The 24,955-nt window shown below is 37.0% G+C and overlaps 1 protein-coding gene, 1 non-coding gene and 1 pseudogene across 2 annotated transcripts in view; 1 reads left to right on the top strand and 2 right to left on the bottom strand.

The window, feature by feature from the left end:
• Positions 1 to 972: 972 nt before the first annotated feature.
• Positions 973 to 1,105, bottom strand: LOC126031176 (small nucleolar RNA SNORA51). Its single transcript, XR_007503247.1, has one exon. It is a non-coding gene; the product is annotated as a small nucleolar RNA SNORA51 (small nucleolar RNA).
• A 295-nt stretch (positions 1,106 to 1,400) lies between these two features.
• The window catches only part of PON3 (paraoxonase 3), a 40,212-nt gene continuing 16,657 nt past the window's right edge, over positions 1,401 to 24,955 (top strand). The window contains exons 1-4 of the mRNA XM_049784829.1: positions 1,401 to 1,533; positions 2,897 to 2,967; positions 16,210 to 16,265; positions 24,405 to 24,570. Of these exons, the coding sequence (XP_049640786.1) occupies positions 1,460 to 1,533; positions 2,897 to 2,967; positions 16,210 to 16,265; positions 24,405 to 24,570 (367 nt within the window). The 5' untranslated portion in view covers positions 1,401 to 1,459. The remainder of the gene's footprint in view (positions 1,534 to 2,896; positions 2,968 to 16,209; positions 16,266 to 24,404; positions 24,571 to 24,955) is intronic.
• On the bottom strand, positions 22,586 to 24,303 carry LOC126012738 (ribosome biogenesis protein NSA2 homolog; annotated as a pseudogene).

The following is a 24,955-nucleotide window of genomic DNA, read 5'->3' as shown; positions in this document are numbered from 1 at the left end:
AAAGTACCCACTGTACTTATTCCAGGCCTAATCTTTTCTCTTTAAAAGGAAGAGGTTTTTGTTGTTGTTGTTGTTGTTGTTGTTGTTTTGGTTTTTGGGTCACACCCGGCAGCGCTCAGGGGTTACTCCTGTGCGATTTCGCTCCTGGCAGACTCGGGAGACCTTATGGGATGCCGAGATTCGGATACCGTCTGTCCTGGATCGGCTACATGCAAAGCATACATCCTATCGCTGTGCTATTTCTCAGGCATCTAAAGGAAGAGTTTTACATCATCTTTCTCTTTAACTATCTATGTTTATCTAAACTTCAAGTGTCTCTAAAGGAACTGAGATAGAATCTTGTAGCTTTTGATAACTGTATGTATATATTAGACAGGATCCTTGCTAGTTCTGCCACCCACCTGTGACTCTGAACTCAACCCTCTGAACCCAAGCAGCTGTATGTTGAGAGAGAGAGAGAGAGAGACAGAGACAGAGACAGAGAGACAGACAGAGACAGAGAGACAGAAAGACAGAGAGAGACAGAGACAGAGAAAGACAGAGACAGAGAGAGACAGACAGAGAGACAGAGAGACAGAGAGAGACAGAGAGAGGGGGGTGAGGGGGGAGCCAATTCTTGGACTTTGACTACAGAACTTAGTTTACCAATGGGGTGGGAGAGGGGAGGGCTGACTAGTAGTGACATCAGATACACTGGTGGAAGGTCTCTGGCCCTTGGTAGTAGTGGAGGTGCAGTAAATCACTACACCAAAAGTATTTTGAGGGGATTGGGTTTTTGGTTGCATCCAGCAGCGCTCAGGGATTACTCCTGGCTCTTGCTCAGAAGTCGCTCCTGACATTCATGGGGGACCATGTGGGATGCAGAGGATTGAACCTGGGTCTGTCCTGGGTCAGCAGCATGCAAGGCTCCGGTCCCATACACCAAAAGTTTTAATATGCTATTGCATCTACTAGACCCCAACTACACTTTTTTTTTGTTCCCCAATTCACAATACAGACCAGGCAAACGGCCTGGGTTGAGGTGTATATGGGGTGCATTTACTGTACCTCCTCTTTCTATACAGTCAGTGTAAAGAATACAGCCTGTGGTAAGAATTGGGAGGCCTTATCTTTTCTTTTCTTTTTTTGATTTTTTAATATATATAAAATCCTTCACCAGTGCAACATTCCCATGACCAATATCCCAAGTGTCCTTCCCCCCCAACCCCACACCGGCCTGTACTCTAGACAGGCTTTCTAGAAACCCAACTACACTTTAAAGCCTGTGACCCTGAACCTGGGGTGGTGGACCTGAGTTGAGCTGAAAGCTCAAGTAGCGCCTTGCCTTGGCAGTGCACCTACTCTGAGAAAGGCTCCGGAGCCAAGCAGTGGGACGGGCTCAGAAGGCGGAGCCTGGAACCTGTTTTTTGCTCCCTGTGGAGTGCCCTGTGCCTGCAAGTCTTCCCCAGAGCCTCAGATCATGGGGAAGCTGGTGACATTGACCCTTTTGGGGATCGGCTTGGCCCTGGTTGGTGAGCGGCTGGTGTCTTTTAGGTGAGTTGACATCTTGATGGGAGGGAGCATTTTCAACTCTTTTCCTTACTTCTAAGGTCCACAAACTGCCCCGGGCTGCTTTCTTAGGGGGTAGCAAAGTATTCTTTGGAACCTCACTTGATAGGGCACAGCAACCTTTCCCTTGAGGCCCTCTGATGTCAGTGTCCTCAAGGGAAGGTAGGCTCCTATTTTCTAAAACTCTCCCTGTTTTTGTCACCATCCACTTTGGGAGCCTAAAAGCTAAAACTTCTGGAACCTCGGGTGCTTAAGAGTTGGGTGGGGAGTGAAAGGAGGGGGTGGGGAACCAACTACCGGCAGGGCAGGTTGTTTACAACTGGCTCTGACATTCTTAAAGACAATTATGCAATGAAAGTTGGTTGCAGAACTCAACCCCGATTAGAAGACTCAGGCGCAGAGAAAGCTGAAAGCTGCAGGCAGAAACTGGTATGACCTGATATCTCACCTTTTGGAGTGGCGTCTCGGGAAGAGCCCACTCCTACGTAATTTTGAAGTAGAAAAAAGAAATGCTTTACGTTGATTTTCATTCCCCAGTGGATTTAAAGTTTCTACTTTAGCCTTGTGTTGTCTTTATTTATTTTCATTCCAGTTTTTAGGAAAAAGATGTTGATGCCGTGAGCAGAACTTTCAAGCTCACTTGGAGGGTGTTTGTTTTCAGTTTCACTCTCTGTGTACCTAAACGAGAGAATCATAATGGATTATAATTGGAAAATTGCTCTAAGACATGTTTTTTTTTTTGACATGTCAGTAAAACCAATTTCAGTTTTGAGATTTTCTAGGTAGAATTAATTTAAATGTATGATGATTCTGACACTTGGATATTACCCTGTGGATGTCAGAACACTATATTGGAAAATAATTTTGCATTTGTTTAAATTGTAAGTCAGTTTAATAACATCATATACTTGTAAGGTAAGTTTCTGTATTTAAAAAGAATGAATAAAGCAAAACATGCATAGTTTAACCATTGACTAACCTGTTGAATTTTGGGGAAACAGTTTGTAAAAGTGGGTTAAAGGCAAGATTATGGATTAAAGGTAGAAAGTGCAGTCCTCTAATATGCAAAACTTTAGCAGTTAAAGACTTTTGCTTGTACATTTAAATTAGTATTAATTAAATACTGACTAGTTACTCATACTATTAAATAGTCTTCATTTATTTGGGTAGCAAAAATGTTTATGCAGAACTGTACTTTAATCTTTTAGCAATAGCTGGATGAAATTAGCTGATACAAGCAGATAACCCAGAAAAGTTTATTGATATGAGGTGATGAAAGGCAATATTAACATTGGTTTTTAGGTTCTGTACATTGACAACCTTCCCTCCATATTTTTTTCTTCAACAGCAAAAGAGCTCATGCATTTAGAGAAGTGGTATCAATAGAACCTCAGACCTGCCACCTCATTGAAGGCCTTGGTATGTATGTGATAGTGCCATGAAGCACCGGTATATTTTCTTGACCATTCACCTGATAGGGCTTGCCAACTGTTTTTATTTCCCTGCTACACTTTAATCTTGGGTTCTCTGCCCTATCTTCTCTCTCTTTCTCTATCATCTATCTATCTATCTATCTATCTATCTATCTATCTATCTATCTATCTATCTATCTATCTATCTATCTATCTGTCTGTCTGTCTGTCTGTCTGTCTGTCTGTCTGTCTGTCTGTCTGTCTGTCTGTCTATCTATCTATCTATCTATCTATCTATCTATCTATCTATCTATCTATCTATCTATCTATCTATCTATATCTTTCCCTATCTCTCAAGCCAGGTTTCCAGAGGCTCTCCAAGTGTCAAAATTAATAAATCAATGACATGGCCCTCATTGACCTCTCTTCTTGTCACTTCTGTGAATTTTTAATTTCATCCAGGATCTGCTGTGTTCTGTTATCTGTTATTACTTATTTTCTCTCCTCTTCCCTTGCCTTGGTGACATTTCTGAATTTAAGGATTGATTGCTTCTTTCATATTTTATCTCTGTTGAGAGGCACATTATTTACTCCTTACACTCAAGAATCTCAGAATCTCAAGTCAAGGACAGAGAGATGTGATATCTGGGAGCTCATTTGCCTTGTATGTAACCAACCCAGGTTTAATCTTTGTCTCCCCATGTGTGTAAAAAACAGGTTTCCTCTTTTTGTCACTCAGGAATGACTCCAGCTAAATAGAAGTTTTTCTGTATAGGGTTTAATTGGACAAAACAGGTAGAAATGGGGGTGAGGGCAGGGTCTTACATCAATGCCATTTAAAAAATCCAGCCAGCCCTGAATACAACCACCAATATTACTCCAACTAATACTCCAACTAATAACTCTCAGCCAATCACTCTTTACCAATCACTCTCCACCAATAACACCCCACCACCAGCACCACTTTCACCACAGTATTCCAGCAAAGGTTTTTATGTGCTTTAGGAAAACTGCTTCTCAATTTGACACTGGAGTTTCTAATTGAGAAGACCTTTTGCTCTTTAGGTGACAGAACCCCTTTATTGGAATCCATCTCCAAGACATGTAGTCCTGTGAGCTGTCCTGGAATGATCCTTGAATGCAGAGTTAAGATTAATTAAACCATGAGCACTGTCAGATTTGGACCATCATCTCCCCATGCCTTCTTCCTGCCAAAAGAAGCCCAAGTCTATTGAGCTGTCTATTCAAAATTAACTGAAAGTTTGGGGAGGTAGCTTAGAGGACTAATGCAGAAACTCTATTTGATTTGTGACATTATATGGTGTCCTGAGCATCAGAGAGGGAACCCCAAGCAATCACTGGAAGAAGCCCCTCATCCCCACAAAGAAACAAACAAGAAAATTGAAAATCCATGACCAGATCTCCAACTTTTCAAATCACAGGTTTTCTTTTCATTCTGAAATCTACTTCCCATTTCTTCATTTTTTTTCTTTATATCCCTCCATTCCAAATACAGGAACATCTGCATTCTCTTTGTTCCTTCTTTTTTTGTGCCTGGCACTTTGATGTGAATCTTCTCTGTGTTCCCAATCCTGAGCTGATTGCATGCTTAATAGCCAAAACTGCTATTTAAAATGTTTGATTATCTGTCAGTGCCAATCTCTTGCTACTAGGAAAAAAGAAGGAAGGAAGGAAGGAAGGAAGGAAGGAAGGAAGGAAGGAAGGAAGGAAGGAAGGAAGGAAGGAAGGAAGGAAGGAAGGAAGGAAGGAAGAAGGGAGGGAGGGAGGGAGAGAGGGAGGGAGGGAGGGAGGGAGGGAGGGAGGGAAGAAGGAAGGGAGGAAGGAAGGGAGGGAGGAAGGAAGGAAAAAGAAAAAGATACATCAGCTAGATTCTGTTCTCCATTCTGGAAAATGTTCTTTCTCATCTTTGCTTATGACATTTCTTCCCCTGGTTCTTTCATTTCTACTTGCTGAAATAAGGTGCAGATTCCTCTTCTTCTGACCCTGCACAACATGCTGAAATTTGGAATGACTTATTTTATAGCTAGCAGGAATCTTTCTTTCTCTTACTATCAGATTGTAAACTCCCTAGGATCATGGACGGACTTATATATCAGTAGATGACAAGGTGACAGAACAGTCTATTATAAGTTATTTTTCTTTATATATGTGTAGTTTTATATATAAAATCATAAATAATATACAAAGATATAAAAGTATATGTATGACATGCATATATTTCAGAAAGAATAAAAAATTTTAAATTTGGCTGTTCTTACAATCTCAATTTTTAAAAATTACAACATAAATTTCTGCTCCCTAGTCCTAGGGAAGGATTGTTCTCCTGGCTAGAAAGGAGAAAGAACTGGACAAACTCCTCCTGATTTCTTGATTTCAAAAGCCTGAGCTCCATCAAAGGATTTTGATATAGGGAAGATAATATTATATAGAAAAAATTAAAAAGAAAACAGGCACTTTTGTCTCAATGCCTCAGAGAATTTTGGTTAAATAGTAAGACTTCAGAAGAGATGAGTCCAAGGTAATGGCAGAACTTTCCAAAATAATAGAACCTCTTATACATGGAAGGGAGTAATTCAGTGTTTGATAAAATTCCTCCCTAATATTCTGCTTGGTTTTTTTTGTTTGTTTGTTTTTGTATAACCATGGCAGAAAGATCCTGCAATGACTAAAATAGAATTCCCTTCTAGTTTACAGAATGTAGGCTTAAGGTCAGATCTAATCTAATTTTAAAAAATGAAATGTGACAATCACTCAAGTGTTAACTGTCTTGTGGAGTAATGTATATATTTTCTACACATACTTTAAAAAAAGAGAGAGAACTTTCCATATTATTTTGAGGAAAAATTAGAGTAGATATAAAGTCTGAGATTATATAATTAATGTATATATATTTGAGAAGCTAAAACTCGAGCTAATATTATAATATAATTCAATATTATGTTTGTTCAAATATTTTAAAAATAATTATGGGGTTAGAATCAAGTTCTATGCAAAAGGAAAATACAGTGTTACTTTTTCATGACATTTACTTATACTATTTATTATTTATATTTCTGTGTCTATTGGCATTTTTTAGGTCTATATGCTTTAAACTAAACAAGTTAGAATGATCATGGAGGATTTATCAATATAACAATACTAATGACATATTTCTAGAAATAATAGTGCTTCCTATTCAAAGGCTTAGTGTTCCTGTGCATTTTGTTGAATCCTTTATATTTACATCATTCACTTAATCAACTGGTAATGTAGTTTGCATATAAGGAAACTGACAGAAGAAATAAGTTACTTGCCCAATAACTATCCACTGATAGGCTTAGATTATGAAATGGTTTTATTCTAAGCCTTTTGCACTCTTTGCCCTTTATATTGCCTTTCTAGTCTACTGATATTACATTTCATAATGGTAACTTTAGGAAAGTACCAGGATAACAGAAATCAAATATCCAAAAAGGTGCAACATTAACAAAGAGAGCTGTGGAGCCAGAGAGGTAGTACATGGAATAAGGGTCTATAAATCAGGAAAACTACCAAAGGCAGAGTATGGGAGACAATGACAAATCAGAAAGTTATTATTTGTGGACGTTTTGTTTGTTTTGTTTTGGGGTCATACCCAGCAGTACTCAGAGGTAATGCCTGGCTCTGTACTCAGGAATTACATCTGGTGGTGCTCAGGGAACCATAGGGAATGCTGGGAATTGAACCTGGGTTGATTGTGTGCAAAGAAAATGTTTTAACTACTGTACTATTACTCTGGCCCCAGATTGCTTTTTTAAGCCCTCAACTTTGGAACTTATTTATAATTAGTGAAGAAACTCTCATTTTGTTTTCCTTCTCCAGAAGAAAGATTAAATATTTAGGAGAAAGTGTAAATATTTCTAATCCCCATAAAACATCTCATAGATATTTTTGATTAAGCTTATATTTTTTCTAAAGTTCTGAGGCAAGGGTGGCTTTAACCAGAAAATTCTTTGATTGCCCTTGTCATCTAACTAAAGATTCATCTAAGATACAAATAATTTTACTTGGGCCTACCTTGAACAAGACTGTGAAGAAGGACTTTATGTTTGATGTCTTCCTGTTTTCCCCTATATCTTTTATCCTCTTCTGCAGCTTTCAAGATATATTTGTACTTCATAGTAGGTTTCATTTGTTTCTTTTAATTGTCTGCTCATCATTAGCACTTTACTCATCACTATTCTTCTTTGTTCATCATTTAAAAATTCTTGTTGATTGAGGTTCTGTAATAGATAATACTTTTATATTTTTGGGGGGGAGGCCTCACCCAGCAGTGCTCTGAATTGTCTCCTGACTTTGTGTTAAGGGTTTTCTCCTGGTGGGGCGCAGGAGGAACATATGGGGTGCCTGTCCATTTGTTTTTCTAGATGACTGTCAAAACCTTCTCTATATTATTTAAAATGATAATATAAACTGTTAATAATATTCTCTGGAGATCCAAAGGGAAAGATGAAATTCAAAAAAAATAAAAATAAAAAGAAGTCTGCCAAGTATAACAGGTACTTAGCTTCAACAGATACAGAAGTAGCAGACACCTATTGTTAAGACTTACTGTAGATTTAGTCATGATTTTTAAAATAATACTTAGATATCGGCTAATGTGTATATAAGAAGAACTCAGGGGAGGGCATCCTGGAGATTCTTATTCCCTTAGGTGCTGCTGTTGCTATTATGCACTGGATCTGCCCTGCAGGTTTTGTTTGTGTGGGAAGGGAAGGGAAATGGAGAGGTACAAGAATTATATGGAAGCAATTGATGGTTCTTTTGTTCACATCTAAGTACAAACTACCAGTTTTCTTTTTGTGTTGGAAAAGCATACAATGATAAGCACAACTCTTATGAAAAGGCCCACTTTGCATTTCTGGTGAAGGTGAGTGAATTATTAAAGATTAAATTCTGTCATAGTAGATATGTCAGTAGAGACAAAAGTAGCCAAACTAGAGAAGAGAAAATATAATGTAATTTTCACTTGAAAATGAACACTCATCAATAATTTAACTTCAAGATTAAGCTCAAGACAATAAATGGTTTATCAGGCAACTAATTTTTATTGTGGACTAGATAGCTAAAAGACGCATGTAATATTCGTTACAAGATTTAGTAGTGAATTAAAAATTTGCCCTTGTTCCCAATAAATAGAAAGTTGGCAAGTGAGCCTAGAGTTGTCATCAGTTGGGAAAAATATCATATGTTGGTTGTCATAGGTAGCCATGTTTTTACATAAAATGGATGATGAATTCAGAAGGGCTTTGAAGTGTTAAGATATACCTCGTTGCTTCATCTAGAGGTGATTATAATATTATATAATATGCAATTAAGGACAATATGGGAGAGATGAGTTTCCAAAAAGGGAATAGCATGCATACAGCATTTAGGTATATTAGTTTGGCACATTTCAAAACCTCACACTAGTGTCCTAGCTGGAGTGAGAGCAGGACCTCCTATAATTGAAACTAAAAGCAGTAAGTATAGAAATTAGAACTATGCTAAAAAGACTGAAATTAGGTGGTTTAGAGACCTCTGGAAGATTTTGAGCAGGGGAATTACAAAATCTGCAATGCCAAGGAAAATTATGACTATCAGCAGTGCTGAGGATGGTTGTAAAGGAGCAAAACTGACCTATTAAGAATTCATTGTATAAATCTAGAAGGAGTTTTGGAGCTGGAATGACTAGTGATAAGTTGTATTTGGGAAGTAAGAAAAAAAACAAAACATTGAAGTTAGCTCCAAGATTAGTGATTTAAAAAATTTTTTATTTAAACATCATGGTTGCAAGGTTATTACTACAGTTTTTTTAACAGATAAAATTGGTCATGATTGAGTTACAGTCATACAATATATAATAGCCTTCTCCAGTGCACATTTTCCATCATAAATGCCAATAGTTTCCTTTTTATCCTCTCTGATTCCCTCCCCCCCGTCCCGTTTCTTCCCCCCTCACTTCTGGGACAGGCATTTTGCTTCACTCTCTCTCTCTCTCTCTCTCTCTCTCTCTCTCTCTCTCTCTCTCTCTCTCTCTCTCTTTTGATACTGTGGTTTGCACTAGTATTAATGAAAGGGTACCCTTCAAGTCACTTACATAGTAGACTTGTCTCTATTCTAACTGCACTCTCCACTCTTTGTGGCAAGCTTCCTACCTTGGACTGGTCCTCCTAATCTTTATCTCTAATGTCGCTAAATATCATGCCATCGTTAAAATCAAAATACAGGCCATTGAGCAGATTCAAGGAGTGGGAGAGGCATGGAATAAAAATATTCCTGTAGGCTCTAATACATTAATTGATCTGTTTTTGGGTCACACCTGGCAGTGCTCAGAAGCTACTCCTAATTCTGTGCCAAGGAGTGACCCCTGTAATGTTCAGAGGACCATTTGTAGTACCTGCCACATGTCAGGCACATAACTTGAACCCTTGTACTGTCTTTCCAGCTGGGACCTAATAAACTTAAAACAAGACAAGATAGATAGATTGTCTAACATATAGCTTAAGACTGTAGTATGTCACTGGAAGAAATATTTTGGCTAGAATTAGAGATCAGAAAGTCATGGTAGGTCCAGAGGTGGCAGTGGAAACCAAGACACTGGAGTGAATTGTACAAATAGAATGGACCTTCCATTATGAGAAAAAGCCTTGAAAACATCTATTCACGATTGTAAAAGGAAATACAAGGGCAAAGGAAATACAAGGGCAAAGAAAATTATGAAGGAGTATTAAAAGAAGCTAGAGAAGCTTTATTAATATAACTAACAAACCAATCAACTTAAATACACTCTAAGTTTTTCATTCAATTTATTAAATTTTTCTATGTGGAAAGAGCAGTAGTCTTTCAAGCCATCATGTTATCATTTACAAATATGTTTAATTAATAAAGTTTTAATTGAATCAACGTGATATACATAATTACAAAGTTGTTCATGATTGAGTTTTAGTCATATAATGTTCAAACACCCATCCTTTCATTAGTGCACATTTACTGCAGGTAACTTCTGATTGACCTGAATGCTTAGAAAACAGAAACTTTTGATTGACTTAATATTCAAGCTACTTATTTGGATGAATTTTCAACTTATATAGTGAATATAATTTAATATTTCTCTGTTCTTTAGTGCCTACTTATTTTTAAGTTGCATTTTTAAGCATTGTCTTGCTTTTCTGTATTTTCTCCTATTGTTCTTTAATTGCTTATTCACATGCCTATAACCTATTACCAAAGGTAACCATTTCCCATATGTTGCAATTATTTGTGAATCATACTGCCCCCAAACCTGACTTTACATGACATGTATTTTGTTCATAAATCTGCAGTTCTTGGAAGATTTGGAGATAGCTTATCTCTTTTCCATTTGCATTCACTTGAATGATTGTCAGGCTAAGACCTTTCAGCAGAGATTCTGCTTACATCTCTTTTTGAGTTTCTATCTCTGTGACTGCCTGTTTGTCTCTTCTCTGTGTAGTTTTTCATTTAGGTTCTGAAATTCTAAAATGAAGAGAGAGAGAGGAAGTGGAGACATAAAGAAGCTCTAAGAGAAGTGATGGATATGACTTTACCTTGTATACCACACGAAACTATTAAGTTCACTTCATTTTCTATGTATAGTGATTACAGTGACCACCATTCAGAGGATGAAAAAAAAACAACCTATCTCTTGTTGGGAGAGGCTGAACATCACATTTTAAGAACATGCTATTATAATAACTCATTGGTTCTACTATATTTGTAAAATGGTTTGCCACTCTAAATACCTATTGTCATCACCTTCATTCTTGTCTGCTTGGGACATATCACATGTGAGTCTGTATTGAGCCATGTGAAGACTCTTTTTCATTCTGCCTCAATCAGATCTTATGTATAACATGCCATGTTCCATAGGAAAAAATATTGTGCATAAGCACCGCAGCATAGAGACTCCAGATGAATGGACAGGCAGCAGGACCAAGCATACATATTTTATTTCCACTCATAATAGCACCAGTAATAAAAATGGAAGCAGGAAACAAACAAACATAAATGTGTTAAAATAAAACCATTGGGGCAGGGAAGGTGGCGCTAGAGATAAGGTGTCTGCCTTGTAAGCGCTAGCCAAGGAACGGACCGCGGTTCGATCCCCCGGCATCCCATATGGTCCCCCCAAGCCAGGGGCAATTTCTGAGCGCTTAGCCAGGAGTAACCCCTGAGCATCAAACGGGTGTGGCCCAAAAACAAAAACAAAAACAAAAAAATAAATAAATAAATAAAACCATCAGGGTGGATCCTAAAATATTTTTATTGGTATACATATAAGAAGAGTAAATGTGGACACACACACATATTCCAGGGCGTGTGTATACAGAAAGTAATAACCTTGGACCAGAGAGATAGCATGGAGGTAGAGCGTTTGCCTTTCATACAGAAGGATGGTGATTCAAATCCTGGCATCCCATAAGGTCCCCTGAGCCTGCCAGGAGCGATTTCTGAGCGCAGAGCCCTGCCAGGTGTGACCCAAAAACCAGAAAGAAAGAAAGAAAGAAAGAAAGAAAGAAAGAAGAAAGAAGATAAGAAAGAAAGAAAGAAAGAAAGAAGAAAGAAAGAAAGAAAGAAAGAAGAAAGAAGAAAGAAAGAAAGAAGAAGAAAGAAAGAAGAAAGAAAGAAAGAAAGAAAGAAAGAAAGAAAGAAAGAAAGAAAGAAAGAAGAAAAAAGAAAAGAAAGAAAGAAAGAAAGAAAAAAGAAAGAAAGAAAGAAAGAAAGAAAGAAAGAAGAAAGAAAGAAAGAAAGAAAAGAAAAAAAAAGAAAGAAGAAAGAAAGAAAGAAAGAAAGAAAGAAAGAAAGAAAGTAATAACCTTGCAAAAGGGCAGTGCAGGATTATGATAAGCAGGGCAAGGAAAAAGAACTCAGACTATGGGACCAGAGAAATAGCACACTGGTAGGGCATTTGCCTGGCACAGGTCCAATCCAGGATGGATCTGGGTTCGATTCCTGGCATTCCATATGGTTCCCCGAGCCTGTCAGGAGCGATTTCTGAGCACAGAGCCATGAGTAACCCCTGAGCAGTGCCAGGTGTGACCCAAAAACAAAAACAAAGACAAATAAAAGAATTCAGACTAATCCTGTCATCACCTTGATTTTATATTTTCAGATTTCAGAACTGTGATACATTTCTGTTTTAAGCCAAAAAAGTAAAAGTGAAAATGCTCAAGACCAATTATTATTGATATATATGTATATGTATATGTTTATATTTGACTGAACTTTAAATTCTTTTTAGTTCAAGTTTATCTGAAATCCACTGCCATTATAAAATGTGTTTGCTCAGTTTCATATTATGATTGAATAATGATATGTTTTTAGCCATAACAGCAAATTGGAAGAAGAAAACTTATGGCTGTGAGACACTCTGGAGATCTTCACAATGACTTATTTTAGAATGATGTCATTTGATTTCAAAGGGAATAAAGCCAAATCTCTCAGGACATGCTTGCCAAATTTCAGGGTTCATGTCTGGCTCTATACTTAAGGATCACTTCTGGAAGAGCTCAAGGGACCATATAAAGTGTCAGCATGGGTCAACTGCTAATCCACTGTTCCTAATCCACTGTTACTTTAGACCAGGGGTCTTCAAACTTTTTAAAGTGGGGGCCGGATTACGGTTTCTTAGAGAGCTGGAGGGCCGGACTATATGAGCTACTAATTCCTACTCACACTGCACATATCTTATATAAATAAAATGAAAACCATTTATAAATAAACAGATCACGCACCAGTATTTCAATGGTAACTGTGGGCCTTCTTTTGTCTAATGAGATGGTCAATGTCTGGTTCCATATTTGTCACTGCCAGCCGTAACAAGTGATGCAAGTGGGCATCAGTTAATCTTTCAATCTCAACAAAAAATGGCTTACGAAAAAGCTGTATGTCCTGTTCATGGAGATGAAGCTCTTTGAATCTAAATTGAAACTCCTTTTGCAACAATTCTAGTGAAGCCAGACATGTTTTCTTTGGGAATGCAACCAATGGTTTGTCCACTGACAGGTTTTGAGTTGTTGGAAGATGACTGAAATTTTCCTCCTGTACATTTTTGATGAGAAGACCTAATTTTACTTCAAATGCTTTCACATGCGATGCCATATCACAGATGAGCTTTCCCTTGCCTTGAAGTTGCAGATTGAAACTGTTGAGTAGCTCTGTTATATCTGTCAGAAAGGCAAGGTGCCATTTCCATTCTGCATCATTGAGCTTTGGTACTTCTTGGTTTTTTGAAAGTAGAAAAGCTGTAATCTGCGGAAGTAAGTCATAGAAACGTTTCAAAACTCTCCCTCTACTCAATGGACTTCTGTGTGGTACAGAACATCTTCATGGGCAACATTTACCTCAGATAGAAATTCCTGAAATTGTCTGTGGTTTAGTGCATGAATTCTAATGTAATTAACACAAGATACCACAATTTTCATAACAGGGTTCCACTTCAGTGATTTACAACACAGTGCTTGTTGGTGGATGAGGCAGTGTATGGCAATTGGATGAGGATGGTTATGTTTGTCCATCTCTTGTGTAATGTGAGCAATTACTCCTCTCTTAGACCCCACCATGCTAGGAGCACCATCACTTGTTACACTGACTAGTTTAACCCAGTCCAGCTCCAAACCATTTACAGTTTGGCTAACCTTTTCAAATATATCCACTCCTGTGGTTGTACCTTTGATACTTTGCAGTACAGCAAGCTCTTCTGTGACTTCAAGATACTCATTTGTCCCACGCATATAAATGAGAAGTTGGGCAGAATCACGAACATCATTGCTTTCGTCGAGTGCCAAGGAAAAATAGCAGTTTCTTTGCAGAGTTTTGCAAATGGTGCAGCAAATTTTCTCCCATTTCTTCAATCCTTCGTGTCATTGTAACTCTTGAAAGGCTCACTGTACTAAATAAATCAGCCTTCTCTGGACACATCTCTTTGGCAATAGAAATAAGGCATTCTTTAACAAATTCTCCCTCCACAAATGGTTTGCCATTGCGCGCTATTACCTTGGCAACTTGAAAACTTGCCCGCAGTGAGGAAGTATTTAACTGCTTCTGCTTCACAAAAGTATTTTGCTGAGTCGTCAGTGTTATGTTTCAGTTGCAATATTTTATCTTTTCTCACTTCCCCAACCAAACAATCATATTTATCTTTATGTTGAGTTTGATAGTGGCGTCGCAAATTGTATTCTTTGAACACAGCACCTATATTCTGGCATATCAGACACACAGCTTTTTCTTTGTACAGCATAAAAAAGTAATTGTAAGTCCACTGTTCTTTGAATATCCTACACTCGCCATCAATTTTTCTTTTTCTTGACATCATTGTTTCCTAGAGATTCCAAACTGATATTAGTGAAAAACAAATATGTGTGTATATATATATATATACACACAGTATATGAACCCCCATTAGTCCCTGGAGCGAACACTTACCCCTTGCAGGCTTTTCTAAGCAGACCAGCTCAGTTCCTAATAGTTCAGTTATATCTCTCTATATAATGCCCAAATTGATATGTTCGGAATCAGCATGTGAACACTGAAAAGGAATTGCCAAATGCATATGCAATTTTCAATGTAACCCCTTTAAAATGCTTCGGCATCGAACCCCTAATTTTCCACATGGGCAATTCAGCACTGAACCCCTAACCTCCCAACCACTGCCCACCCCCTAACTTTGATTTCAGCACTGAACGCCTCACCATCCCCAAAGGGGAATTTTCATATGAGTCACCCACAGCCCAATCGGGAAGAACCCCCCATCTGGCAAAAATTTATTTCTATGGCACTTTTGACTGACCTTTGGCAGTGGAGGGAGTGGAGGAAAACCTCACTGACAGGCAGGCACAGCACACAGACACTACGTTGCCTGGGGTTGGAGCAGGCACCTTTTTACATCATATAGTCACCCATATGTGGTACTTCTCGCCACACGGCATCCAATGCCCTCAAGTGACATCATCAGCAACGCGTGCACCAAGCGCCAGGTGCAAGGGCGCATCAGTGTCCCTCTCAACACCGCCCTCACACCCATCCTCCCAGCACACAACATGCCATGGGCGGAGGTGGTTGACGTCATCCCTGAGAAACCGTGACACTGAGTGTATATGCTGGCAGGTATCTTGGCAACCAAACAGCGCTAACTGCTGGCAGGCCATATCATACTCCTCTGCGGTCATATGTGGCCTGCGGGCCGTAGTTTGAAGACCCCTGCTCTAGACTTACCCTGGACATTTTTATTTAAAGAATAGTTTAATTGGGGGCCAGAGAGATAGCATAGCTGTAGGGCATTTGCCATGCATGGGACCGACCCAGGAGGGACCTGGTTCGATTCCAGCATCTCACATGGTCCCCTGAGTCTTCCAGGAGAGATTTCTAAGTGCAGAGCCAGGAGTAACCCCTTACCATCACTGGGTGTAGCCCCAAAACCAATCAATAAATAAAGTTTAAAAAATATAAAGAGTAATTTAATTTAATTTTAATTTTTATGGTTATTTGTCTTTTCCTCATAAGCATTGAGTAGTTGATGGAAATTTGGTACGCAAGAGGAAATATTGCTGATAAGCATGCATATAAGATTTCTAACATTTAATATAATTTTTCAAGTAAATAAAAAAAGTCAAAATGAAAGACACTCTTGCAATAAATTTCAGAGACACAAGAGAGGAGAGCTGGAAGATGCAGCTCACGACATGAAGCTCACCACATAGAGTGATGAGTGCTGTTAGAGAAATAACTACATCGAGAACTATCCTAACAGAGTGAATTAGAAAGCCCGTCTTGAGTACAGCTGTGGGTGAGGTGGGGTAGTATGAGGGATATTTGGGACATTGGTGGTGGGAGTGTTGCACTGGTGAAGGGGGTTGTTCTTTACATGACTGAAATCATACAACTGCTATCATAATTGTAATCACAGTGTTTAAATAAAGATAAAAAAGTCAATGGTTTTTTTTTTTTTTTGAACCACACCTGGTGATGCTCAGGGGTTACTCCTGGCTTTGAGCTCAGAAATCGCTCCTGGCTTGGGGGACCATATAGGATAATGGGATAATGGGAGATCCAGCCTTGGTTAGCACATGCAAGGCAAACGCCCTACTACTCGTGCCACCACACTGGCCCCAAGTCAATGTTTTTTTTTAAAAGTTAAAAGTTTTCATTAAGAGAATCATTTTTAAGCCTTCATATATGTATCTTTCTGATGTTACACTTTTTTTTTTTACAGAATATGGCTCTGAAGATATTGAAATACTTCCTAATGGGCTGGCTTTTATATCCTCTGTAAGTATTCTTCATGCCTTATGGATTCTCCTGTCAATAACTTTATAGATAGTACATTATGTTGCCAACTTGAGTTGCCAGATGGACCCCTCATCCTATCTTTGGGTAAATCAGCTAACTATAAAGCCAAAACAAGATTTTAAAGAATCTCAGAACATTACATGAATGCTCATACTTGCCTGCTTCATGGCCGGAAACACCCCATAGATATTGTATACTAAGCAGTATCTCAATAAATGTATGTTTATTTCCATTCAATTCCTGTACAGTCTTCAGATTTTTTCTGTTTCTGTATACTACTATTGTTGCCCCAGTTGACTGAACTTCATTTTATGTTAGTCATCTTCTTGCTAACTAGAAATATTCTTTCTCTGCCAGTTTTATATTTGCATCTTGGTAAATACTTGGGGATCAAATTTTAACCATATTAATAATTTCAAAATATTAGCATTATTTTTGCCTTGGACTCCCTGCCTGATATTCTGTATCTTTTAAAGAGAAATAATAGAGAATAACCTATATTTTATTGTCAAGACCATCCTTGTGGGTTTGGAAGGATTGGAGAGCTATAGGAAAGATTTATTTTCAACAAGTCAGAATGTATAAATTGTTAAATGTTGAAAATTATGTATTTGTTAAATTAGTTTCTGTTTGAATGGGTTCTATAATTTTGAACATGTGGATTTAACTTTATTTTCATTGTAAATTCTGCTTCCTAGAATTATATTTAATAATATGTTTAACAAATATAATAGGTTTTTAAATTTACATGTTTTTTGCTAAACAGAGTACACATAATAATCTTTGATGGGTTGAATTTCTCAATTCTTAGTTATGTAGATTATATTCAAGATTTATTTTATATTTCAAACTGCTTGTGATGATGGTATGTGTGGGAGTACCTGAGAGGGAGGAATATTATTTCTTTAGGTATTCTCCAAAATTGAAACTAAAGCTAACTTGTCATGCATGTTTTGTTGTTGTCCTCTTAAATTTTCTATTGTCAATTTAGATTCTTCAGTAGATTGATAAACCTGTGTGTTCTATAGTTAGATGACGTTTTTGCTGCTTATAAATAATAGATGGGGTCTCTACTCTATGCTTTTTTTCTATTTTCACTGGTGTTACAGAAACTGAATTATTGTTATAAAGAAAGTAGAGATTTTAAGTACAAATAACTCTATGAGAAATGTTAGCATGAAGCTTTAAGTAATGGAAATCTTTTTGTAAACTAACAAACCATTCTTATGTAGAGAGAAAAGGTGATCTTTGATTATTTTAAAACTATCTCTATTGTCATTAATTAAATTTCTTATTCGTGATTTTTTCATATTGCCCTTTCATGTCAACTTAGAACTTTTTGGACAATGCTGAATTAGACATTCTATGAAATATATTTTTTTAGCTTATTTCAAGGTACCAGGAGCTATTTTCTTCCTTATCCTAGATTTTTCACTTTTCTCTTTATATCTGTAAGGTTACTCTCATCTTTGAGCATTTCTGGTAGTTCTATGTGAATTTTTACTGTTGTGACTTTTTTTAATTACTGAAAAGATCTCTTCTCTTTACTCACAGTCTTTCTGGAGGACATTTCTCTTCTATAGTTTCTCATGTTTTTATGTCAAGGTTCTTACTCATTACATTGTATTGATTGCTTGTTGCTTCATTCCTGCATTTCAAGCTTTTTGAAGTTAGTACTTTGAACTGTTCATTGCGTGTTCAGTATTTAACACACTTCCTGGAATATGTAGGTGTCTGAATGTTTACTGAATATGTGTATTGGTGATTAAGAATAGTGGAGAATTTCAGTGCCTACCCATGTATCCCAGTATTCTATTCAGAACCTAAAATACTTATATCTCTTTTTGTAGTCAATGATATGAAAAGAAATGTTCTCCACAAATCTACACCAAAGCCTTATGTAGAAAACCCAGCAAATGAATCTTTTTATCAGGACTATTTAATTCATTGTAATAATTCCTCAAGACCAAGTCTATTATCAATATCCCATATGTATCCATATTATGTCTCTTCTATTTCAAGAACAATTCCCCCAATAGCTAGCATTGATTCTCATATACTTCCAAATAGACAAGTTGTGTGATACTGTGCCCTGAGTTTTCTTCCAAAGCAATATTCTTTACTGCCAATTTTTTTATAGTGTCACAAAAAGAATGGTAACTTACTGGCTAGTGATTCCTTGATTTCCGTTGCAATGGCTTGCATTGCTGCTTCTAGGCCTTCATCAATTGGGCCCATGTGTTTTGGTGGACTTGGAAACTTGCTAAGATTTCTTTCCATATCCCTAGTTGTTAGTGTCTTCCTTAGTTTACCCATATTTCTTTGCATTTGGTTGTTTGGCTTGGAGTGTTATGCCTTCAGATTTCTGCCCTACATCAACTGAGTGATGTAGACCTTTGTTTCTCTATGTTTAAATTACCCTCAGATGGGGGCGAGCAAGGTGGCGCTAGAGGTAAGGTGTCTGCCTTGCAAGCGCTAGCCAAGGAAGGACCGCAGTTCGATCCCCCAGTGTCCCATATGGTTCCCCCCAAGCCAGGGGCGATTTCTGAGCGCTTAGCCAGGAGTAACCCCTGAGCATCAAATGGGTGTGGCCCGAAAAACCAAAAAGAAAAAAATTACCCTCAGATGAAAGCGGTGTGGGATTACCTGTTTCTGACTTTCCGCCTCCTCCAGTTCTACCATTATTGTATCATTGAACTTGAAAATACCATTTCTATTAGTGATAAGTAGGACTAGAACCTGAACTTTATGGCCTGATATTGGAAAGCACTATTATGCTCTCATTGGCTAAAAATAAAATATGCTGAATGGCCCATGCCCGATTTGACTGGCGGTTCTCTGCCATTGGGCTCAGAGGTGAACCACACTGACTGACAGGTAGAGGGTGGGGAAAATTGGCCCAGGCCCTACCAGACTGGCTGTGCTCTGACATTGGGGCTGGGACAGGTGCGCTCAGAGGTAAACCACTCCACTATCTGAGGAGGTGTGGGAAATTGACCCAGGCCCTGACCTCTGCCACTCCTTTTGACAGGTAAAGAAAGAGGTGAAACCTTCTGCAGTTGGGAAAGACTGAGGGAACCTATGCCTTCTTGCAGGTAGTGAGGGCAGAGACTTGAGGGCGGGGCCAAACTTCAGAGACCACAGTCATCATACCTACCTAATGCCACACTCCAGAAAAGGGGCCCATGCCATGTCACAGGTTTCAAAAGAGGGCTGAAATATGAAGGCATTACACATCAAGCCAAACCACCAAATGCAAAGAAATATGGGTAAACTAAGGAAGACACTAACAACTGGAGATATGGAGAGAAATACTAGCAAGTTTCCATGTCTACCAAAATGCAGGGGCCCAATAGATGAGGATCTAAAAGCAGCAATGCAAGACATGGCAAAAGAAATCAAGGAATCACTAGCCAGCAAGTTCAAAAAATCCATAGATGAACAAATCAATCAATGCTAAGAACTTTTATAGAAAATGAGAGAATCCATAGAAATGTAATTAAAGGAAATAAAAGGCATCTTAGCCAGCTATAATAACAGAATTACACAGTTGGAGAATTGCATAGAAGTACTTGAAGAAAAACTACAAATTAAAAATGACAAAGAAACCAATAAAGAAATAAAAGGTAAAGCATTGTGGGGGGAAGTATTTAATGAACAAAGACAAAAGAAATGATCTATAAATTGTAGGAATACAATTTATATAATATAAGATAGGGGAGAAAATAGGGAAAGGGGAATAACAGGTGGTCAAGGAAATAATAGCAGAAAACTTTCCCACCCTCTGGAAAGAGGCTCCGGTGCAAATCCAGGAGTTGAAAAAGAGTTCCCAATAAACTAGACCCTTATACACCAACACCAAGACATATAGTAGTCTAAATGGCAAAAAAACAGAGAAAGATGAACTCCTTAAAGAAATAAGGGAGAAAAAAAAAACCTCAAGTCCAAAGGAAGAAACATAAGAATCAAACGAGATTTCCCATTTGAAATATTGCAAGCAAGAAGACAGTGAAATGACATATTTAAATGACTGAATGATAAAAACTTCCAACCTAGAGTCTACTACCCGGCAAAACTCTCATTTATATGGAAGGGAGGACTAAAAACATTCTCAAACAAAATAAAACCTTGCATTATTTTAGCAAACAAAACCGATTCTAAATGATCTACTCAAAGATGAATTACACAATCCAAACCTGTGATGTAACAACAACCACCCTACACAATACAACTATACAACAGCCCTCTCTGTCAGTAATCTCCTTAAATGTCAATGGACTAACTTCTCCCATTAAAAGATACATAATAGTTAGATTAGAAAGCAAAAACTGGGTTTCTGCTGACTGCAAGAAACACACATACAAGTACAGAATAGACACAGGTTTAGAATAAAATGATGGAAATCAATTATTTCAGCCAATGGAAAACAAACAAACAAAAAAGCTGGGACAGCCATTCTTATAGTAGACCAATCTGCATTCAACCTCAAGAAAGAAAGAAAGAAAGAAAGAAAGAAAGAAAGAAAGAAAGAAAGAAAGAAAGAGAAAGAAAAAAGAAAGAAAGAAAGAAAGAAAGAAAGAAAGAAAAGAGGAAGGAAGGAAGGAAGGAAGGAAGGAAGGAAGGAAGGAAGGAAGGAAGGAAGGAAGGAAGGAAGGGAGGAAGAAGGAAGGAAGGAAGACGAAAGGAAGGAAGAAGAAAGAAAGAAAGAAGAAAGAGAGAAAGAATGAAGAAAGAGAGAAAGAAAGAAAAAGAAAGAAAGAAGAGAAAGAAAGAAAGAAAGAAAGAAAGAAAGAAAGAAAGAAAAAAAAGAGAAGGGAATTAGAGGAGACTTTTGTTGAATGACATTTTTCCTATACAAGTAATGGGTAAAAATGCCTACTATACATAAATATAAAATATAATTACATTAAAATAATTAATTGAAAATTATTGAAAATAATAAATGTGAAAGGTAATGAAATTAATTTATAGCAAGTACTGGTTAATGGCAATAGATTATAGAATGAACAGAATATTGGTAAATAGTATTGAATGGTTGAATATTGGGAATATAATTGTAGTTTTTAAAAAATGAATTTAGACTAACTTTGTATAGGAACTGAACCAGAATATAGGATATTTGATAAGACAGCTATAATCCAAGGGGAAGGAGTATTTCCGTTAGAAGATGAGATGAGTTGATGATGGCAGACTGGATTCTTTTAAATAATTTAAATGAGGAATGTTCTTTGACGGCTTCTCAGTGCCAACTTGTCTAAGAAAAGTCAATTTTCTAATGAGATTTAGAAATCAATAGACTAGGGGCCGGAGAGATAGCATGGAGGTAAGGCGTTTGCCTTTCATGCAGGAGGTCATCGGTTCGAATCCCAGTGTCCCATATGGTCCCCCGTGCCTGCCAGGAGCAATTTCTGAGCCTGGAGCCAGGAATAACCCCTGAGCACTGCCGGGTGTGACCCAAAAACCACAAAAAAAAAAAAAAGAAATCAATAGACTACTTTCACAAAATATAAGTAGGGTTACAGAGATAAATATGGACTCCCCAAATATAGGATGAGGTGATTAAGGATCAAGTATAGAATTATTATGTATACACATGTGTATAAGAAAGAGGGAGACAGAAAATAAGGTAGAAAGGAGATAATATAAATGAACCACAAGTAGAAATAAGGGTATAAGTGAAGATACAAGGTAGTTGATATATTTATAAATGATTAAGAAATATGGAAGAAAACTGGTCAATTTTGTAGCTGTATTTATTATAAAATAAATAAACTCCAAATTTTAATATTATAACTAGAAATGCAAGATTTAATGTATTTAAGTAGTTGATGAAAACATGGTACTTCCAGTATAACCAGTCTAATTAAAAATAATTTTAATATGTGGCATTTTAATATTTGAAGAAAATTTGTTTGAAACTTTTCAGGCATCTCTATAGAAACAAAATAAGTCATAAAAGTAAATTCTATAAGACTAGCTCTTTTATATTCATTTTTAATAAAGCTGGGCAACTTTATAATGTTTTGAACAAAATAATATACTTTTTGGGCCACACCCAGTGGTGCTCAGAAGGTTACTCCTGACTCTGTACTCAGAAATTGCTCCTGGCAGGCTCAGGGAACCATATAAGATGCCAGGAATTGAATCCGGGTCAGTTCCAGGTTGGCCGTGTGCAAGGCAAATGCTCTATTGATGTGCTATCTCTTCAGCCCAATATGCATTATTTTTTTTATGAATGTAGATATATTAATTTCAATGGTGGCTTTTGACTGGTGTATAGTCTTTGTAATTATGAGGAGTTATTTGTATGAAATTGCTGTTAAACCACTAAGACTACATCCAACATTTTCAGGATTGTTAGTAATCTGGGCATATTTTCCCAAATAACCTTACCTTCCTGTGTGACAAGGCCCAACTCAATGACAGTACTTTTGGTGATAATACCCAAAATAGTATAGAGTGGAGAATGAAGGATTCTTTACACCAAATATTGACAGGTAAAAATGGCTTTCTGTTTAGAATGTGTTACATGTACTTTTGAAAGACGTAAACCTATTGGCCTAATTCAGTTCTTCTCAATTATATTCTGTCATGGTCCCTAGGAAGAAGAAAACCTTTTTCGCACCCTCCATGCAACTGTAAATAGTATCTTTATTAAAAAAAACTTTAACCTGCAAAATAAAAATGTATAAAATAATTTGAGCTGATTTTTTAATCAGAAGTGATGTCTGGATTAATGGCTACAATCAGCACGTTTTGCATTGCATAGCTTTCCAAAGCGGGGTTTGAAGCAGGACACAGCAACTCTCAGCTCCAGAGACATACAGAGCTTGTTATGACAGTGTTTGCCGAGGTCCAATGCGCCCCCCTTTACGGAGCCTTGAACCCCCCCTCTGGGGGGCACGCCCCACTATTTGAGAACAACTGACCCAATTAATCTTTTTGTTGTTGTTTTGTTTGTTGTTGTTGAGCCACACAACGTTTACCACCGAGTTCTGCACTCAGGAATCACTCCTGGCATGCTGGGGGTTTGGGGGCCATATAGGATGCTGGGGAGCAAATCCGGGTCAGCCACATGCAAGGCAAATTCCCTACCCGCTGTATTATCACTCCAGCCCCTGAATCTTTAATATTTAGGTGGTTTTCGTATAAAGCTATCTCCAACAAAGCAAACTTAAGTAGTCATTCTCTTTCATGCTTTCTTCTTTCACTTTCCTGTTCAAATAACTTTTTAATTCTTCTGTTTCTAGCTGGGCACGAACTTTGGGCAGAGTAACTTTTTGTTTTCCTGCTTCATCTTTTTGTTTTTGTTTAATCATATTTTATTTAATCATAGTATTTTATCTTGGGATTTTCCCTCTCTGTCCAGGAGGTACACAGATATTGCTCCTTGTAGTGTCTTTTCATCATTCATTTGTTTGATGCTTCTCTAAGCACTGCCAGATTGTGTAACCCCCTATTAAACAAATAGCAACAATAACAAAAGGCAAATTCTATAAAGAAACTTAGCAATCACACAGTTTAATTTGTCATTTTTAAAATGAGGCACAGACAAACCAAGATAATCACACAAAGTACCACAACCTAGTCTTTTGCATTTACTTTTTGATATATATTTTGATATGTTATATGTTTTATGTTATTTATTATATTGTGATATGTTATATATTATACTTTTTGATATATATTATGCTTTTCCATAACCATTATATAATTTCTGTTGATACATGTTATACTTTTGATGTATTATATATAACATATATAGCATGTATTGTATATATTTGTTATAAGTGTATAACAATTCATAACATTGATATACATTATATATAACATTACACTTTTTGATATATGTTATATATATTTATATATATATTAACATTTTGAATATGGATTCTTCCTTTATATATATTCCTACTTCAGGGACATAGAAGACATCAGTAATTCCCAGATTCTATAGTGGCAATAGTGATATATAAATAATTCCAGGGATCTGAAAGAAATGTACCATTTTCAACATTTTTGTTAGAATTTGGAATTTAAGCTATTCTCTGACAAAGTTGACTTTGATATATATATATATATATATATATATATATATATATATTTGTTTTTATTAAGGGTTTAAAATATCCAGGATTGCCAAGCTTTGCACCAGAGGAACCGGGACATATCTTCTTGATCAATCTGAATGAAAAAAACCCAAAAGCACAGGCATTACAAATCAGTGATGGTTTTGACAAAGCATCATTTAATCCACATGGGATCAGTACTTTCATCGACAAAGGTAAAGCTTGAATGCATAATAAAGGGGGAATGAGGGAAAAATAAACTACTCATGCCAACTATCCATATGAATATGGATGGAAGAATATCTAATTTGATATAAAAATAATATTTGTGATATAAAATACTCAATTAATTATTATTTCTAATCTTGTTTACAACAATTTATTTGGTCGATGTCAGTACATATTTGTTTATTTTAAAATAAATGAGCTCTATTTAAAGTGTTTGAACAGGAGCTAGGAAGTTAGTTCTCTGAGCTCAGTTCATTCTTTTCGTTTAGGAGTCCAAGGTCAATCCTTTGCACTACATATGGCTCAGAGCCAGGAGTAGACTTTGAGAATCTCTTGATGTGTGCCCCCAAACCAAAGTAAATAAATAAAAGG

This window comes from Suncus etruscus, chromosome 1 (genome assembly GCF_024139225.1).
Source record: "Suncus etruscus isolate mSunEtr1 chromosome 1, mSunEtr1.pri.cur, whole genome shotgun sequence".
In the NCBI taxonomy this organism is placed as follows: Eukaryota; Metazoa; Chordata; class Mammalia; order Eulipotyphla; family Soricidae; genus Suncus; species Suncus etruscus.
This window is presented reverse-complemented; position numbering and strand designations above follow the sequence as displayed.